This window comes from Cryptotermes secundus, unplaced genomic scaffold (genome assembly GCF_002891405.2).
Source record: "Cryptotermes secundus unplaced genomic scaffold, Csec_1.0 scaffold102, whole genome shotgun sequence".
Taxonomy (NCBI): Eukaryota; Metazoa; Arthropoda; class Insecta; order Blattodea; family Kalotermitidae; genus Cryptotermes; species Cryptotermes secundus.
This window is the reverse complement of record NW_019741300.1, coordinates 33,616-54,608: the sequence shown is the minus strand read 5'-3', so window position 1 is coordinate 54,608 and position 20,993 is coordinate 33,616. Positions and strand designations below refer to the sequence as shown.

Here is a 20,993-nt window from a genome sequence, read left to right as displayed (position 1 = left end):
GACAGCTCGGTAATGGATACTGCCTTTAGCATGGGCCTCCAGAATGGCTCTTTTAAGGTAGAGGAACTGTCACATATAGTATTCTCAAAGATCGCTGTTGTTGCCCATACAAGCAAAATTTCCAGGAAAGGCAATGGGGATTCTTCCTGTGAAAACAGCAAGATTGGAAATAAGTTGTTTCCTACAAGCAGGAATGTGACTAGGTCCCAGTGTCTTTGCCCGTTACATGTTACTAGTAACTAAAATCTCTGTGTTAATAATTCTAATTACTCGTATTCCTAACTCTAGTGCACAGTGGCAGTACGGTTACACCTTACGTGTATGCTTAGTGAATGCATACAACCAAGATGGGAATTTATAATTCTTCAAATGTTAAGAGGTTCTTCCTTGTGCATCATCACATAAGTATAGTAAAGCTCTGTTACAATGCGTCTCACTGTGCTGTGAGTTTGGATATACTGCAGGTCTAGTCCCATCGCCCAAAATTATTCTATTTATTTTCTTTTTATTTACTGCAATTTGTTTCTTCTAAACATTGCCTTTCAAATGATTGCATCTGGTCGGTTGCTCTGAGTTGGTAATATGACCTTGCATGTGATTGGTGATTTGCTAATGAGACACCAGTTCTTCTCAACATGAGCTATGGAAAGGACCTCCAGTGTTGGAATAAGTGTGGTGCAATGGAAATATTAAACGACAGTGAAAATGAAGAAGTGTGTAAGGTTGAACACCCTAAAATTAGCAGAGTATTGGATAGCATTAGTGAACTGATGAATTGGAGAGAAAGACAGAGTGATTGTTATCATCTCCAGCTTTTACATTTGAAAAATATTAAGATATGTGATGAGGAAACAGCATTAGCTCTCATGCTGAAAGAAAATATTGGGCTATTTTAAAAACACTGATTAAATAAGGCATGTGTTTAAACCTAAATTTGTAATCGTTTTTATTGTAATTGATTATTAAATTTGTTGTAAGAAAAAACTTTCATGTTAAGAATATTATTTCTCACAAAATTTCTGAAACACTGCGGGTTGCCAATAATGCAGGTGTTCATTCTGTTTCCCAACACCTCCATAGTAACGAAGTTTTACTGTATGTATAACTGCTTGATGGCTTTTGTTAAGTGAATACATGCCAGGTTTGATATTATTTATTTGTACATACATCTGGCCTTGAGTCATAGGTTATGACCTATGTGATGGCACATCATTTCAGTGGAATCCAGTATGCTTATTTCCTTTAAAACAATACTTCCACTTTTGTTGAAGGATGTACTCCTTAATGTTTGTGATGGCATGTGGTGCCCTTCCCCATTTTTCATTCTAGGTGCTAAATTGATTAAACATACAATTTCTGGACACGTGGACTGACTGTGGGTGTCTGATAATTTGGCCTCCACATTCTGATCTAAACCCAGTTGATTATTCCTTATGGGGTTGCTGTGAAAGTACAAGATCAAGAAGACTTGATCAGTTGCATCCTGATAGTTGCAACAAACTTTATGGGGTCAACCTAGACAACTGGTTGTTGATGTCAGGGACTCTATTCAGTGCCACTGAGAAGTGGGTGTGTGAGCTGGAGAAGGTAAATGAAAGTACTGTACATGTATTCTGTTGGAATTGTGGCTGTTAAGGAGGTGACTGTGAAGAGTACTTTCTCCTCTGGGTTGCAATTTCATTTAATTCAGAGAGTCTGACATGGAGGAAGATACTGCCTCCATCTTCAGGGTTTAAGAGTAATTGAAGCAAATAGCAAGCAAGAAACAGACAACCATACTACACAACATAACATACCACAAGATAGCACTGTTCATAGTCACTGTTGTTGGGACCTCAAATTTGAGATGTTCTTTTGAATAAACACAAAGAACGGTATTATATTTGAGCATCCTGTTACACTCGCACAATATATGTAAGATAAACACGTATTAAAGATAAGCAGCGACACACACAGAGAGAGCCTACACAGAACAATACCTGAACAACGATAAACAAGAAGTGGCCGCTGCAGCACTTAGACATAGGGCATGTACCCTGAGGAAAATTTTAAAGGAAAAGAACAGAAATTTTATAGATATTTTAACTTGAATTAAAGTTTTAAAAAAGTGCTAATTAGAAATCAAAATTAACGTGTGTAGGTTAACAAACATTTTATACAATTACAAAGACTGGTGATTTTAAATTTTAACAAGCAGTGTAACAGCTACGTAAGAATACACACCTGATGATGGCCATTTAGGGCCGAAACATGTAGTGTGGAGTGAGGGGAAAGAAGAAAGAACTAAATTAAATTGTTACACTTAAGACGGTGTTTATCTTACATATACAAAGAACGGTGTTGAATCCCTCACTTACAGTCAAGACACTTATGTTAAATATAATGTAAAATTCAAACTGAAAAGAACTAATAACTTTGGAATCTTTGCCTTTCACTCATTATAATGAAAAGTAATAGATAAAGACGTAAATAACTGAACATATATGCAAATTTACAATTATTACATTCTCTTATAAAATTGCAAGATGTTGTAACTCAATGAGGCTGAAGAATTGATGGTTCATTCCTGTCCACAACCTCCTGCAGTTTGGTCTTAGGACTGTGAATCATCTAAGTTTCTTCATTGTATTTTAGTAGAGTGTTTAGGCAAAATGACAATATTAATTTTATGAAATATTTTCATGTGTTTCAGAATCAAAGTAGTGGCCATTGTCTTGTACCTTCATCCATTTGACTGTTGATTTTATTCAGGTCTTTATCTGAACATTTTACCACAGTAGATTCAATTTTGATTCACACCTTTACAGAATATTTTGTCATTCAAATGTCCTATTACAGGATAAGATCCATATTTGAATATGACTTTCATTATTTGATGAATTGTTATGTATGTTAAACAAAATTATACAGGTCGTTTAGTGATTAAGGAAACATGGCAGCAGCATAGAGTGGACACAACTTTATTACAGATTGCTGCTGTAACTGCCGATAGCAGAATGAGTCATTATAGCTGATAAACAAGTGCACTCTTGCTAGCGTAGATGGAACATTTCCCTGCGACTACTGTGCCCTTCCCCGCTAGCAACAGTGCAGTCACATCGCTGATTCCCTCACATCAGTTTCTGTACATACATTTATAAGAATACTATAAAAGGATAACACAAACTTACCGTGCTTTATAACAGGTGCTGAAAGTGACCTGCTTCTGCTTGCAAACATGCCTTGCATCACATAAATAAATTTGTGACACTCTGAAGTTGGTCCCTGGTAATTTAATCAATTACACGTGTTATTTCATACTGTCGAGCTTCAGTGCTGTGAGGATTATTGTAGACTTTTCCCTTTAGGTTTCCCCAAAGATAAAAATCGCAACAACTGAGATCTGGGGATCTGGGAGGCCACAGTCCCCTGCTGATTAATTTGTCTTCAAACACTTCCCGTATTGTGACCATGGTTGTGTGGGATTTGTCGATACTCCAATAGACAACCACTTCGGAAAGGGCCGTTTGTTCCACCACGGGAGATAGTGTTTTACTGCCTTTTGGCTGGTCTGTCTGGCCAGTGATGTAGGACTGCGTGCATGATGGTGAAAAGTGAGCTGGACAGCAGGTGCTGTATAAATATGAGAGCTGTTAGCAATGTGCTATTGACTTAGGAGTGAGTGTTGTCCGTTAATCAGTGAAACAGCGTGATAGTATGTGGGATGTTCTGTAGCGTGGTCTTCCTGAAAATACTCATATTGTCTTTCTTCAGCAGTCAGCTGACTGAAGAGCGAATTCAGCATATCATTACCATAGCAGCCAGAGTTTTATGTTTTCATGGAAAAACACAGGACCAATGATTTGCCACGGACTTACAGCACACCACCCCCCCCCCTTTTCACTATGTAATGGCATTTGCTGTATAGTGTGAGGATTTTCATTGCTCCATATTCTTACATTTTTTGCATTGACATGGCCACTAACATGAAACCACACTTCATCAGTCATGAACAGAAGCTGTGAATCCATGATTCCATCTTGCACATTTTGCAGCAGCCAGTTGCAAAAACGAATTCTTGCTGCATAATCTGGTTCTTTCAGCTCATGCACAACTTTTATTTTATACGTGCAAAATTTGATTAATTTTGTAGTTGTGAAAGCAGATCCTAGCAAAACACTGGTTTCCTGTGCTAAGCATCTTAACAGTTTTCGAGGACTGATCTGTAGTCGTGCCTCAATATCCCGAAATCTTTCTTCAGTCAGCACAGGCCTCTTCAATTGCTTCTTTATGTCATACACTGAACCAGTGGCCCACCACTTTCCACAAGCTTGGATACATATGACTTTGTCGGAACTGGCAAGTCAGGATATTTATGACAAAACTTATGGATACATTTTCTGTAAGTTTTTTCCTTGCAGATTTTTGACAATAAACACATGCTGTTCAACAGTGAACTTCATTTCAGTATAAATGTCGACTGCCTATCAGTACCTCTAACAGACACTGACTATTAATGTGGTTTACTGCAGTGACAAGATCAGACCACCTGAAGGCGTGCATTTATCAGCGCTAATGACTCCTTCTGCTATTGGCAGTTTTACAAGTGTTTTTGAATTGCAACTATTTTAACTAACACTTGTAAGTACTGTATCACCTGCTGATGACCAGCTGAATGGTAAAAACATGTTGTAATTTTTAATCAGTTGAATGGGTATACATTCTTATAGTCATGTAGACAGAACACAGCAATTTCATTAGTCTGATCATGCAACAGGATGCACCATGTAATGATTTTAGGCAATATTGGACTCTTTGCATTTTGCAGGCAAAACTGGAATGAAGTGATGTCTGGCAGACTGAACACTCATGTTACATACGTAGGTAAGTCAATAAGTAAGTTACAAATGGATATAGAACTTAAACAAATAAGAGTACTGATTTGAAAAAATGCTTTTATTTCTCAACATGATCTCCCTCTACATTGAGGCACTTGTCCCATCATTTCACAAGTCCCTGAAAACCAGCAGCATAAAATTCTTTGGGCTGCTGTCGGAACCAGGCAGTGACTGGGATCACAAAGGCATACTGCTCACCGCATTCCAGCCTCAAGGACAAACCGTAAATGCTGCTCCTACTGTAACATCCTCGGGAAGCTTCGTAAGGCCATTCAACGGAAGAGGCCAGGACCCCTCACGAAAGGCGTGTTGCTCTTGCATGGCAATGCCTGTCCCCATACTGCCAACAGAACAAATGAGATACTGCGAAATTTCAAGTGGGAAGTCCTCAAACATCCTCCATATAGCACCCGACCTTAATTTTTTTTTTAAATATGCTTAAGGGGGGTGGAGTCCAACTGGGTCCACTCGGCACAGCGGCCACTGATTGGCCTATTGTAGCCTGCCCCAGATGATTATGATGATGGAGAATTTGGTGGAGTGAAGATTGGCAGGGGAAACCGAAGTACTAGGAGAAAACCTGCCCCAGTGCCACTTTGTCTGCCACAAATCCCACTTAACCAGACCCTGGGATTGAACCCGGTCCTCCATGGTGGGAAGCCAGCGACTAACCACTTGAGCTGTGTCGCGGCCTTAGCCCCGACCTTGCTCCAAGTGACTTCCATTTGTTCCGCCCTCTTAAACGTCATCTTTCGGCTGAATATTTTCCTGACAATGAAGCTGTAGAAAAGGAAGTCACCACCTGGTTCTGACAGCAGCCCAAAGAATTTTATGCTGCTGGTTTTCAGGGGTTTGTGAAACAATGGGACAAGTGCCTCAATGTACAGGGAGATTATGTTGAGAAATAAAAGCATTTTTCAAATCCCTACTCTTATTTGTTTGAGTTCTATATCCATTTGTAACTTACTTATTGACTTACCCTCATATATCACTCATGGACCTGAGGCCCTCTTGAGTAGCTGCAAATTGTGGAGCTACTCAAGAACTTCCCAACATTTTATGGAACCCGAAGGTTCATTACCGTGTTCACAAGAGACCTCCACTGGTCCCTATCCTGAGCCAGATCAATCTGATCCTATCTCTAAGATCCATTTTAATAGTGTCCACCCACCTACATCTTGGTCTTCCTACTGGTCTTTTTCCTTCTGGCTCTCCTACCAGTATCCTATATGCAGTCCTCCTTTTCCCATCCGTTCCACATGCCCTTCCCATCTCATCGTCCTTGACTTGAGCATTCCAATTTTATTGAAGAAATGTACAAGTTATGAAACTCGTCATTATACAGTTTTCTTCAACCTCCTGTCACTTCATCTCTCCTCGGTCCATATATTTTCCTCAGCATCCTGTTCTCAGACACCCTCAGTGTATGTCAGAGACCGCATATACATATATACATACGAAATATACATTGGTGCAACATCTATTGAGAATTCAGCCGTCTGTCTCATTATTTGTTATATAAGCCTTCATACCTCTAATTTACCCCGCTTTCTCCTTTATTATTTTCCAATCCCACGTGTTACTGAATGACAGTCTGGGGCCCAGACGTATTGTTCATGAGAGAAGGCGTTATACATCATATCTCGGGAATAACACGCATAAGTAATCAGTCGGAAATCCCCTTTATATAGTGTATCACTCTCCCCTCATGCCCATCAAAATTATAAATTCTCATAGAATAGTAACGATTTACTGAAACAAAAGACTGCTTACCCCCTCGCTTGCTACGGAGTTATTTAGTTTCGTGCAGCGTGTAAGCGATGGACACTTTGTTGCTGTGATAACAAAAAATCTCAACGTTATGTATACGTAGGTACACTTGCATATAATGTGTGTGTGTTAATAAAATGAAGTGACCATTTACGAAAGTAAACTGTTTCCCAGCATTTCTTCTTCGTAAATAAATTATATTCGAAGTTATGAATGAGTTATCATAAGCGAGAGCCCGTAAATAATGCCATACAAAAATATGGGCGTGTCTGCGATTTGAGTGTTGCAATATCTGTTTCCCAGCATTTCTTCGTAAATAAATTCGAAGTTATGAATGAGTTATCATAAGCGAGGGCCCGTAAATAATGCCGTACAAAAATATGGGCGTGTCTGCGATTTGAGTGTTGCAATAACTGTTTCCCAGCATTTCTTCGTAAATAAATTATATTCGAAGTTATGAATGAGTTTATCATAAGCGAGAGCTCGTAAATAATGCCATACAAAAATATGGGCGTGTCTGCGATTTGAGTGCTGCAATTTTGGACATCCAAAAGTACGGTTGTAGACATTCGCACTGAAGGAACTAATCTGCAGTATTGATTTTCGAGCAAATAATGCTGAATTGAAGGGGTCGATTATCTTGCACCTGCGAAGTACAGGGTTCGATCCTTATATCTGTCCCAGGACCGCCCAGGACTGGGTTGAAGGGGGACAAATGATCGCATGGATGTGACTGGAAGAGATGAGCTAACAAGGCCTGGTCTGCCCTATCGATCTCAGCCGTAGTTCGTAACGAACTCGGCCCGAGAATGGATCGAGTTTCAGGTGATGTTGTAAATTCTGCAGAAAATTTCTCAAGCTTAATAAGCTAGGCACGTCACTGTTTGCATAACGTGCCATTGAACATCCCAGTCGTAATAAAACAGTTTTGACGTCTGGTGTAAAGCCGTGGACTGAAAAAACGGAGGAAATACGCCTACTGGATTTAGGTCCCTCTCCGACCCCCTCCTCTCGAGGTAAGTCCCATAGACCTATGTGCCCTATAACATGCAGACTAAGTAGACAGAAGTCAAGCTAAGAAACTGTATTTGACCTGCAAGGCTAATGTTAGTTTTGTTGTGATAACAGTCATCATACTCTTTACGAAATCACTAGCGGGAATACGAACACGTTACTTTTCCTGATTCACCTGTGATAAACGGGTGGCTGTAGTTCATTCCGTGTAGAACCCAGATGTACCTATGGCGTCTGATAGTATAAAATCACACCTAATTGATCGCCGTTGATAGTTATTTAATACGGCCAGCGAACTAGTGTCCTAGTTTGTGTACTTTTCAGTACAAAAGTGGAGTAAAAGATCCTTCATGTGTTGCTAGAATCTGGAATGTCTTGCTTTAATCCAATGTTAAGTAATCGAACACGTGGTGTACGGGATATGTGATGTCCTGAAATACGCTTCCACTTCGTCCATTAAACGGGAACAAATTGAACTGTTGTAAACATACGTGTATAATGGNGCCTCTGATGATGGCTCCGTGGTGAGCCGAAACATGTAAGGCAGGTGGTGACGAGGTGGAAAACTTAAAAAAGTGTCACATTTGACGGAAGGAACTTGATTGTTAATTTGTTAGTGTGACGGACCAGAATGAAAGACCTTAAAAATGTATAATGGCAATTTGAGCATAAGTTGAAAGGCTGCTTAACATTGTCATTTACTCTTAAATGCGTAATCTTAAATATATTTACTATGCCTTTGTAAATCGCCTTTCCGATTTCAGTTATCATATTCCAGGCTGTGATACTGATGACTGGAAGATTTAAAGTTAATGAATTGGCGGCCGGAGGGAAATTTATTTGATGTGTATCACATGCATCTGTAACTACGTCACGTTCCTTCAATTGTGTACCACATAATTGGGTTTTAAGCTATGATGAAAGTTAATTAATTAAGCACTTAATTACTAGGCGTTCATTAAATAAATTGCATGCAATGCTCACTGGTGATATAACGCATTTTATACAAAGTGAGAAAATACAGGAGTTCCTAAGCTTGGCATAGTTGCGGTTGTCAGTGTATTAAAAGTACAATATGTCTAGTTCTATAAATCGACGGTTAAAACCACTTTGTACCAAATATGAGAAACCGTTCAACAATATGAACTGAGAAGCGTAATATTTCTGAAATAAATTTTGCTTAAAACATTCAAATGGTGAAAGATAGACCAAAACAATGACATTTCCATTCCAAAGACATAAATCAGCATCGAGTATCACCCACAATAACATGGACAAGTGTAATTTGCAGAATAATGACCCTGGATTCATATAGTAAACAACAGTGACAGATTCGGAAATAACTACAGAGAGCTGTTGAAATCTCATACTTTTTTTTTTTTACAAAATGCATCTCAAAATACCATTAACATTATTTACATTAATCTCCTTTTTGTCCCTTTGTGTACCTAGAATTATCTTAAATTTTTTCTTCTTATCTCTCTCTTTTGAGCCACCATCAAACGATATTCACTACTCTAAAAATTCTTATCTGTCATCTTTGTATATTTATTCACGACTATCTTTTGTGGTCGATAACATGGATCAGTATTATTTTGTATCTGATCCACATAATAGAGACACTAGACAGGTATTCAACATAAATCTATATCAACCCTCACCTCGTTTATCATTATATCAGAAAGGCTCATATTATATGGGCATCAAACTATTCAATTGTCTCCCACTAAATTTGAAGCAATTATATAAAGATATTAAGTGGTTTAAATTAAAACTAAAAGAATTGTTGAGTTGTCACCCATTTTATACTGTGGATGAATTTTTTGTGTATACTAGTCGGTAAGATTAATTGTATTCTGGTTCTATTCTTATGTCTTGACTTAGTTCTTTGTGCTACTTATTTATCTAATATGACTTTTCCACATCCTAAAGTGTTGGATTTTTATGAAATAATAGATGAGTAATGAAAATGAAAAAAGAGCTTGTACTGACACCTGAAACCTTTGAGAGTTCTATAATAAGATGTCTTGGTTCTGTGTTGTTTTTGTAAACTTGGGGAGTTTTGTTGTATGAGTGGTTGATATGTTCTTTTTTATTTGTTTTATATTGTGAACACTTTGATTTGTCACCCATTTTATACTGTGGGTGAATTTTTGTATGTACTAGTCGGTAAGATTAATTGTATTCTGGTTCTATTCTTATGTCTTGACTTAGTTCTTTGTACTTCTGATTTATCTAATATGACATTTCCACATCCTAAAGTGTTGGATTTTTATGAAATAATAGACGAGTAATGAAAATGAAAAAAGAGCTTGTACTGACGCCTGAAACCTTTGAGAGTTCTGTAATATGATGTCTTGGTTCTGTGTTGTTTTTGTAAACCTGGGGAGTTTTGTTGTATATATAGCTGATATGTTCTTTTTTTTTTTTTATTTGTTTTATATTATGAATGCCTCGACTTGTCACCCATTCTATACTGTGGATGAATTTTGTATGTACTAGTCGGTAAGATTAATTGTATTCTGGTTCTATTCTTATGTTGGCTTAGTTCTTTGTACTATTTATTTATCTAATATGACTTTTCCACATCATAAAGTACTGGATTTTATGGAAATAATAGATGAGTCATTAGTTCCATACTGGAGGAGTTTTGTTGTATATATGGCTGATATGTTCTTTATTTTGTTTTATATTATGAATGCCTTGACTTGTTCCTGTGGGAATGGAATGCTTGTTTTTTTTTATCTGTGACTCATTCTATATCCAATGGTTGTTTCCCAGCCTGTATCTGGATCTATTTTTGAATTTGAAAAAAAAAAAACAGATATAAAAAGTTTGTTTTATTGTTGCATATAACTGGTAAAGATGTTGATTCTCTGCGCTAGAGAGTGTCTTTTTCCTCACTTTTATGGTGCTCATTCGCTTGCACTGTTCACAAAACAAAATTGTCAGGATGATATATGATATTTGTAGTACTTGAAAGAATGAATCTATTTTGCATAGTCAAGCTGTCAGGTTCAGTCATATAAATTTTAACACTTTCAGTGTTTAAATACTTGTAAACCAGTGTTTGTTATCCTCTATATTACATCTCGACCTGTATGTCTGGGCTCCAACCTTAATTTGATGATACTTCCGCCCTTTACCCTACATTATAATCTGCTGATGGTCTACTGGTGCCTGCACTAACTGAATAGGGTCGTTCACTGTAGAGTAAAGATCCTGACATATTGCGTACTACTCCCTACTTGCAGGTGTAAATCCTTATATTGGGTTCACTTAGTCAAGTTAGGAAAATGCCACTTCATGGACTCAGAATGATATGCAGAAGACTCTCAAAGCTTTTCAGGACAAGCAGAGCCAGACACATCAGTACACCTACTCAGATTGCCTCATTCGTGCCTTCAAAGACGTTTGAATTGTGATTTGGATAGGTCATTAAGGATAAGGGAGAGCAACTCCTATTTTGGAAGGATCAAGAGAAGTGGCTTATTTAAAGTTACCTCTCAGTGGATTTAGAATGGATTTGATTGATGTTGGAAGGGCTTCTTTCAATTTTCAGGAATCCAGTGCAATAAACTCAACGTCTGAGTAAATACACGTACAAAAATAGTAGGACTTTATTAGCTCAGGGAATTTCAAAAGTGCAGCCTATTGATGGGATTTAGAAAAGCAGAAGGCCTTTCACAGAATTACACCTGTGGCTTTAACAGACAAGACTTTTTGTAAATGTTTTTTCTTACCAGGAGAAATCATTGGGGAATATGGTACAATAAACATACTAGAACTCACATGCTATTCTGACAAGCCCTTTCTGTCTTCTTAACAGTACACCAAAAAAAGAAGAGTGTGTGCTTGGAAGGGAAGTAATACAGTTGCCCTCAGATTTCTGTGAGAAGAAGATAGCCTTTTACATTCCAGGCCTACACGGATACTATTGGCAATTTCATGTCACCAATGTGTACCTTTACAGGCAAGGAATATCATTCAGAATTTTCAGACAGTTTTTCCAGCAGTTTTGTGGAACTGGGTGGATTAGAAAAATAATTTAATGGCTTAGCTATGCAATTTACAGGCACAAGAGTTACAAATCCCTGCCCATAACTTTTAAGGTGTCCATGCTTCCCATCAGATTTGCAACTTCAAGGATACTTTGAAGAAAAAGTATCCACAAGATATGCTGTCAGTGTCATACAACACATAGACTTCAGTCGCTGGACAAGTCATTTTTTGAGCCTTTCAAGTCATAGTATGATAATAAATGCAATCATGTTATGTGGAACCAAGTGGGGCAAGAAATGTAACTATGCTTATACCTGGGAAAAATTCAAATTCAGCATGACTGTGAGCAGAAAGAAAGTTTTACTCTTCTGATGGAGCCTTCCAACAAAGAGGTTCTGTCACACTGAATTTCTGTCATATTCTTCCACAGTAATTTAAACTCCACATTCCTAACCAAACATTTCAATCATCTAAATCCCAAGAGCCGTAGCCTTCGTTTCTGAGAAATGAAATATTTAAGATGGGATCAAGCAGGTGGCAGAGTGATCAAAATGGACTGCAAACAACAGCTCTGATAGCTTTGTGTGCTGCTTTGCTCATCCAACCAAGGGCCATGTGATTTGAATCTCACTGGTTTGATAATTATCATGCGCTTTATGTTCACCTTGAGGTGAAAAGAGACATTAACAACACAATCCCCACCTGTCTGTCCACCTTTTGTCTAAGAGAGATTCAGTTAACATATACAGTAAACTCCTCGTTTTCTGGCATGTATAGGAAATATGACTACAGACCAGATCTTTTGCCTTCATCAGCTATTGGAGAAAGAATGGGAGTACAATGGGACATTACATCAGCTATTTAAAGACTTCAAGAAAGCCTATGATTCAGTTAGGAGAGAAGTATTGTACAGTATTCTGATAGAGTTTGGGTTACCCATGAAACTAGTTAAGCTGATTAAAATGTGTTTAAACGAAATGTACAGTAAAGTCCGTGTAGGTAAAAGTTTTTCTGATAAATTTGCTATTCAGAATGGTCTAAGACAAAGAGATGCTTTATCGCCACTCCTTTTCAACTTTGCTTTAGAATATGCCATTAGGAAGGTCCATGAGAACCAAGTGGGACTGAAATTAAATGGGACACATCAGCTGTTGGTCTATGCCGGTGGTCTGAATCTACTGGGTGATAATACAGATACCATAAAGAAAAGCACAGAAACTTTAATTGACACAAGTAAGGAAGTTGGTCTAGAAGTAAACACAGAGAAAACTAAGTATATGTTGCTGTCTCGTGACCAAAACGCAGGGCAAAATCATAACATAACAATAGAAAACAGATGTTTTGAGAATGTGGCGCAGTTCAGATATTTGGGAACGGCAATAACAAATCAAAACCTGATTGAGGAGGAAATTAAAGAGGCGATTGAACTTGGGTAATGCTTACTACCCTTCAGTCCAGAACCTTTTGTCTTCTCGTCTGCTGTCCAAAAACATAAAAATTAGAATATACAAAACTACAATTTTGCCTGTGGTTCTGTATGGGTGTGAAACTTGGTCTCTTACCTTAAAGGAGGAACATAGACTGAGGGTGTTTGATAACAAGGTGTTGAGAGTATTTGGACCGATGAGAGATGAAGTGACAAGAGGCTGGAGAAAACTGCATAATGAGGAGCTTCATAACTCCAAGTATAATTAGAATGATGAAGTCAAGGAGGATGAGGTGGGCAGGGCATGTAGCAGGAATGGGAGAGAAAAGGAGTCCATATAGGATATTGGTGGGAAAGCCAGAAGGAAAGAGACCACTGGGAAGACCAAGGCATAGGTGGGTGGACAATATTAAAATTGATCTTAGATAGATGGGATGGTATGGATTGGATTGATCTGGCTCAGGATAGGGACCAGTGGAGGGCTCTTGTGAACATGGTAATGAACCTTTGGGTTCCATAAAATGCTGGGAAATTCTTGAGTAGCTGCAGATTTGGCTTCTCCTCAAGAAGGGCTCAGCTCCATAAGTAAGCATAGGGAATATGGTGTGCTGGTTGTATGAGAATATCTATTACAGAAACACAGTACAAAGTCAAAACAATAAGTTTTCTCTTGGTTCTTGCTTGTAAGTCCTTATAAGGGATGCAGCAGATTGATGGGTGAAAGATTTCAAATACATGTACTGTAACATGATAAATTAAACTGTTTTCTGCTGTGCTGGCCCTTCTGTGACGGAGGACAAAGAGTAGTGCTACTGGTAGCGTCTGGGAGAAATACTGCATTGCGAGTGAACACATGCGCAGCATCTATTTGTTTCTGAATGACTTCGTAAAAATTGTAAATTATGATCCCATCAGTCACACTGGACAGAATTAATTGACCTTTTGTAATGTTGTAAATTATCTTTTAAAATTTTGCTGGTTGGATTAAAATCGAGATTGCTTGGATACCTGATAACCGGGAGTTGACTGTATCAAGACTGTGCATATCCGTTTAACTGTACGTATAGAATATATATGTGTAAAGGTGAAGTTGTCCTTGTGCTTAATTGATTAAGCACTGTGCTGTGAAACATGTGGGAGAATGGAGGTATAGCTGCAACATTCTTGACCTTGATACTTGATGGAGGTGAGTGGTCAGCTTCACGCCCCCGCCGCTTTTCCCCCGGGGAAAGAGTCCCAGGTACTTATTTGACAGCAGGCTAATTTGGTCCCCAGAGCCAGTCTGGACGCTGTGGAGAAGAAAAGAATCTTGACTTCACCAGGAATCGAACTCCGGCCGTCCAGCTTGTTGCCGATCACTATACCGACTGAGCTGCCCTGACTCCATGTACAAATATGTAAAGTAAGTACGGATGTAAGTTTATATGTATATATGAACTAATACCGTACTTACTTTATTTAGGATAAAATAATTGAAAGGCGAAAATAACCTTCTATATTGAAAAATTATAAACACTTTATGTTGTGCTTTTTATCTTTATTTCCTCCAGAACATTATCCTTGTTCATTACTGATGGCCTCAGAGACATCAAATTTCTTTTTCAAATTATATATTAATTATTCGGATGTTGCAATTCTGTCACATGTTTTGATATCCTGGCATGTTCATTCATACACTTGGTTTTATCTGTGTTTACTTTGTGGGCAGTTACTTTAATAGATTCTTGAATAAGTTCAGCACCAGCAGAACTGGAACAGAGCACACAATTGAATAGGTATTTTTAAAACTGTTTTTACTGTGTGTGTCTGTCTCTCTTTCAAACATTAAGAAATGTGTTAATTCTGGCAATGGCCGTACCATAGCTGAAGTGGTTAGTCGCTGGCTTCCCTCCGTGGCGGCCTGGGTTCGATCCTGGCTCTGGTCAAGTGGGATTTGTGGTGGTCAAAGTTGTGCTGGGGCAGGTTTACTCCAAGTACTTCAGTTTCCTCTGCCACTCTTCATTCCACCTATTGCTCGACAATCACCCTCACCTCTCATCAGGGGCTGGTACAATAGACCAGAAGTGGCCACAGTACAAGGGACTTGTCCCACCCCACTAGCAATAAAAAAATAATAAAAAAATCTGACAGTGATGTATAACACACAGGGTTGCTGAGTTTATGGACTTGGAAAAACTCTGTAGTGCCAAGTGTTAGGAAGCATTTTAACAAGATGTGTTTTAAACATTGTTAAATGGCTTTTAGATGACAGAAACGCTTTATATTAATAATAATGCTGTAATAAGAATTAACACCAGTAATACAGTAGATAGCTTTCAGAATTAATGGGAATATGATCTGTTGGATGGATGGGGGGATGGTTGAAGATAGACTGTGGTAGTAAGAAAGGGGGTTGGGAAAAATTAGTAGTATTTAGTTTTGTTATATGTGTATGCCGCTGCTTTTTTTAAGCAGCGGCATGCACACAGTGAGCCTACACAGAATAACAGTGCTGAAAACAAGAAGTAGCCGCTGCATCACTGCAGACATAGGGCGAGTAACCCTGAGAATTTTAATTTTTAAAAGAATTTTTGAATTAGAACTGAAGATTTTAAAAGTGCCAGTTCATAATAATCAAAATTGACGAGTGTAGGTAACAAAGACAATGCACAAATCAGACAGATATCAGCGCAGTAGATTCTAATAAATCGAAACCTGTTAGTAACAACGAAAAGAACAATTGGGAAGACTCATGATTTCAAATTTTAAACTAAGTGCAGTGTAACAGCTACGTAAGTGTATACACCTGATGATGGCCGTTTGCGGCCGAAACATGTAGCATAGAAGAGGGCAAGACTAAAGAACTACAATAAATTGTTGCACTTTGGACGGTGTTTATGTCATATATCATATAGAATGCAACAGGATGCTTAAATATAATATTGAGTTTTGTATTTATGGCTGTTGAAGCTGATAGTATACTTTTAGCAGTGGTATTTGGTGGATCTACTGGCTGGAAGAATTTTTAAAGAATCATCCTTCTATAATTTCTTCCCCTCCCGTGACTACTCACGCAGCGGTAAATGTGCAGAAGTGGTTGTACATCTTGGCCAAATTTTACTTTCAGCTCTTTCATTCTTCCATCACCTCACATACAATACTCTACTCCCCAATCTCCCCACCACTCTTGATTTGACAACAAGTAGTTTGCATTAAAGTGAATGCTGTTAATTTAAATAGGTCTAAATTTTTTTATCACATTCCAAGAGTATTTTATTATGAAGCAGTATAAAACAAGGCAACTGTTTTCTCTTCCTTTTAAGAGGGAAGTGAGATGGGACCTCAAGATAACAAGGAGTTCCCTTTTGCTCCGACAGACACAGCTACCCTTCCTGCCTCTGCTGCAGAGGACTCACCTTTACCAGATGTGATAGTGAAGCTGGCCCCTGAATCTAACACTGTAGAACACTGCAAAGTTAATTCCACCACGCCCTCTGCTGAGACACACATAAGTATTGGTTGTCAAGTTGTGGTGCCTTTTCTCATTGCTGGTATGGGTATGGTTGGAGCAGGCTTCTATCTAGATCATGTTCAAGTAAGTCTCCTAAAATAGATATTGAAGTGATAATAATGTCATTTGTTTATACTGTACTGGTTTCCTATTTGAATCTTTGGTCATATTTTAATTTGTAGGGGCAGGCTTGAAGGTGCAACTTCTTGTCATGCTCATAGACTGTTGGTGTGCTACATTGCCTCTTCTTTATAAATGATTCTTCGACAACATGTTTTGACCATGTAAGGTCACCTTCAAGGAGATGTGGAAGTGTAATTTATAAAAGAAAATGACCACATAAAATGCCAGCAGTCTGCAAATGACACAAAGTTGTATCTTCAGTACTACTACTGCAAATTAAACTGTTAATCAATAGAAATTTCACAGATGAAATTACTGACCACCCATTCTCCCAACCATACATTTCCTCATTAATTCCTTCATCAATTCATTTATTTCTTCATCCTACCATTCAGTTATTCAGAGATTCTCTCATGCACTCATCCAATTTCTTGCACACTGAAAAGTATAAAGAGTGATCCATGAACTGTGGCATATATGTGAATTTAAGTGTGAAGTTTTTCTTCTTATTTTAGGATTGGGAAGTGTTTATGAAAGTGCCTGAAATCATCATCCTTGTACCATCCCTTCTAGGGCTAAAGGGAAACTTAGAAATGACACTCGCATCAAGATTATCTACAGAAGCTAATTTAGGACATATGGATGACCCTAAGGAACAATGGAGCATGATCTTAGGAAATTTAACATTAGTGCAGGTATTTTACTATGAAACTTTCATCACTGACAAATACAAATTTATTTACTTCCAGTATTTTATGAATCCAGTTTTAGTGTGTGTTCTTATCTTTCTTCATATAGTAGTAAACGTTTTTTTAGACGTGTTGTTTAATACATTATACTGGCCTTTCTTTCTTATTATGGACTGATTTTGTATGAAGGCTGGCAAGATACTGAGTTTGAAATCGCTATCTCACTGTGGTACTTGGCTGTAGGTTTTTAAACTCACAAGCCTACCCACTGATTAACCAATTTAATGAACCAGTACAGTGTAAATAGGGGTTTCAGTGTATATTCTGCATTACTGCTCTATTATGGTACAACATCTCAGTTTGCTTTTGTATGGAATGACACAAATACTGCTTGTATCCAAGTAAATGTTACATGAACTAAAGTTTCTTGACACACTATACCCATAGGTGGCATGAAGCCTAAAATTCAGATTAGATATCTGAATTTTAGGCTTCATGCCACCTATGGGTAATGTTGCAGAGGAATCCATTGCTAGGTAAATTCAAGCAACAATCTCCAATGACCATTATGTGTGCAGCAGTTAAGGAACTGTTGGAGGCAATGATTTCTTGTTGGTCACAACAAAGTGATATACAGAGAAGATTCCCCATTGTCAAAGCCCTGAAGCTAGCAATGTGTCTGTGATGACAGAGCCAGCAAGGAGCCTATCATAAGTGATTAAGTACATTTTGAAATGGTAGTGCATGCTTGTGAACTGTGCAATTATCTGTCAGTACGAGTATTTAGTGTCTTAGTAAATTCAGTTACTAAACCGAATCCTGTGTGTAGTGACTATCACGTGAGAATGGTGTCGTAAGTGTGAATGGATAATTGAGCTGTGGATTATGAGTTGTTGCGTACATAAAATGAGATGGGGGGGGGGGAGAACTGGTTTGACTGTTAACTGACGTATTACAAACGATAGAGGGAAACCAGGCTGGGTGAGGGCCCAGTGCCTGGGAGTATAACTGGACCACCCTGCTGGACTCAGACCTGAGAATGATGGCACTGGCAAGGACCAGCAGCAATTGTAAATGACAGACCCATCCTCTTGTCAGAGAGGTTGTTGCATAAGGACAATAACTCCAAGTGTACAGTTGGAAAATAAAATTACTGGTTGTGAGTCTCAAGGGGCTTGTTGCCAAGATGAACTCATTGGCAGCAAACCGTCAGTTGTAACTCTGAAATCTGACTCTGAAGTTAGTCAATTGTAATGGAGTCTGTGAAGAGAATACTTTGTTGGTGCAGTTGAAGAATCTCCATTGTTGAGTTCTATTACCAGGAAACGACTAGTCCAAGCAGACTGAAAAGACTTAACATGTGCTGTAGTGGTTTGTAAAGTGTTGAAATTAATGATGGCACCATAATTACTTGTAGTTACAAGTTGTGTGTTAAAGTGGTCAGTAAATCCAATCTCCAATCCAAAATCTAGTCAAGAGTCACTCAACAGGCAACAATGTGTACTAACCAAGACAAGATGGAGTTCAACCAGGGCCAGATGAGGGCCAGCCTGGAAAAGATGAAAGCTGAAATAGTGTCTGGTCAAGAGGAGATAAGAACTGGATTAGAAAAGATGGAAGCTGCATAAGCACCATGCCATCTGACCAGACTGAATTCAAAGAAATGATTAGCGAATGAATGAAGGGCATCCATTGATGAGCATATCCAGAGTCTTCATGATCAACTTGGCAGCAAAATGCAAGGGTTATGACTAGGCATACAAGTGATGAAAATGCTCCTGGAGGTCACAAGAAGGGATTTCAGAATGAAACTGTCAGAAGTCAAAACGCAAGCAGGGTATGGAGGTTTCGGGAAAACAGGAACTGAAGTGGATATGATAAAGCCACCAGAGTTCAATGGGCCTATTATCTGGAACCTGGTTCATTGCCAGTTTGAAGCTGTGGCAGAGCACAACAACTGGGCAGTGAGGGAGAATGTGACACACCTACTGCTTCTCCTGCAGGGTCAGGCCTTTGATGTCCTGTATAGTGTCCCTGTGCAAACAAGTTATGAAGACATCATTGAGGTGCTTGAGGGTCACTATGGGGCTGCGAACTGGCCACAGCACACCATTCCCAACTGAAAGCTAGGACTCAGCCATCACTGAACAGTTATCCTACCAGGCTCTTGTTGGACTGCCCCAGTACTTCATTCAGAGTGATACAGCTTGTGCATTTGTTTACAGGATAAGGGATGAGAGGTGAAATTGGCCCTCTTTATGGGTGGAAAGAGGATGCTCAGTAAGGCCCTCAGCCAGGCCTTGAGACCAGAGGCTGCAAAGGCAGCAGCTGGGCCACCAGCAAGGCTGTGTGTGGTAAGTGCTCCAGTGCCCTTGGGACCATGGCCACCAGGGATAAGTACAGTGACTGGGTGATGCAAAGGCTAGCAGTGTCAAGGCATCAGCCATGTTGGGAGAGACTGTCCACAGGTATTCCACCATAAGGACTACCAGAGAGGATGTTTACCAGGATCTGAGACACAAGTAAGGAATGGCACAAAGAAGGTGTTGATGTCATTACTCATGCCCCTTTGTTATGCATTTGAAGTGCTGACAAGGAAGGCAATGACAGCCTAAATGAAAAGGCTGGATAGGGGAAAAGTCATACCTCATGACCATTGACACTGGGGCGTCCATGACGATCATCAGGCCAGACATTGTTGCAGGACTGTCCAAGAGAGAATTGACCTGGCCATACGTTCTGCAGATGGCATAAAGGTAGACCCTCTCCATCCTGAAGGAGGTGCTAGTGGTACTGATTATTGTGTAGATCATCCCATTCTTCCCCTCATATGAAGGTCAGAAGTGATGTGGTATTGACTTGGTGTAGGAGAGTCATGACAGTGTGGCTGGGAAGCCCTTGGAAGCGGTGAGTAATCTAGCAGGACAAGGTTCCAAGGCTGCCCACCGAGCTCAAGTATGCAGGGTGAGGGTGCTGGGTTAACTCCAAATGGAGGTGCCTGTTAGGATGGCTGGAGACCACCAGTGGTAGAAGCAGACTAGCGGAGACACATGCTAGAGGACCATGGGAGATAGAATGTACCGCACGAAGGAAGGAGCAGCTGCATGATGGCCACATGGGGCTGATTCTACAGGGATTTAAGGCTGGACAGTGTTCAAAGAAGAAGGACAAGAGGTAGGGCCAATATGGTGTTCTGGCACCATTCACAAAGGCAGTCGTAGGCATAATAAGGAGGCCCCCATAGAGTGGAGGTATGACAGTATGCCTGTAGTCTTCTCAGGATGAGCAGCCTTAGAGAAGGAGTAGTGTGACGTGACACCTAAAAGAATCTTGGACTTGGAGAAATATCAGAGAGGCATATATTACTAGGTGAGATCAAAACCAATCCCTGAGAGGCACATAAGTGTGTAACAGTAAAAGAAGTGTGGAAGTGGTGTTTTCTCATCAGTCCACAACAAAGTGATAAGACAAGAAACTGCAGGCTGACAGAAGTATCCATTATCAGAACCCACAACCTAGCGATGTGTCTGTCATGACAGAGCCATTAAGGAACCAACCAAGAATCATATAACACATTATGAAACGATAGTGCATATTGTGAA

The 20,993-nt window shown here is 39.2% G+C and overlaps 1 protein-coding gene across 5 annotated transcripts in view; it reads left to right on the top strand.

Moving 5' to 3' along the window:
• The window catches only part of LOC111872684 (solute carrier family 41 member 1), a 40,808-nt gene that overhangs the window by 1,372 nt on the left and 18,443 nt on the right, over positions 1 to 20,993 (top strand). The window contains exons 1-4 of one of the 5 annotated variants that reach the window (XM_033754783.1): positions 7,013 to 7,663; positions 11,491 to 11,634; positions 16,392 to 16,663; positions 17,218 to 17,397. In XM_033754783.1, the coding sequence (XP_033610674.1) occupies positions 11,610 to 11,634; positions 16,392 to 16,663; positions 17,218 to 17,397 (477 nt within the window). In that variant the 5' untranslated portion in view covers positions 7,013 to 7,663; positions 11,491 to 11,609. Of the gene's footprint in view, positions 1 to 7,012; positions 7,664 to 8,326; positions 8,672 to 11,490; positions 11,635 to 14,397; positions 14,492 to 16,391; positions 16,664 to 17,217; positions 17,398 to 20,993 lie in introns of those variants that run through there. The other 4 variants (XM_023866802.2, XM_033754782.1, XM_023866803.2 and 1 more) reach the window with 4 other exon arrangements.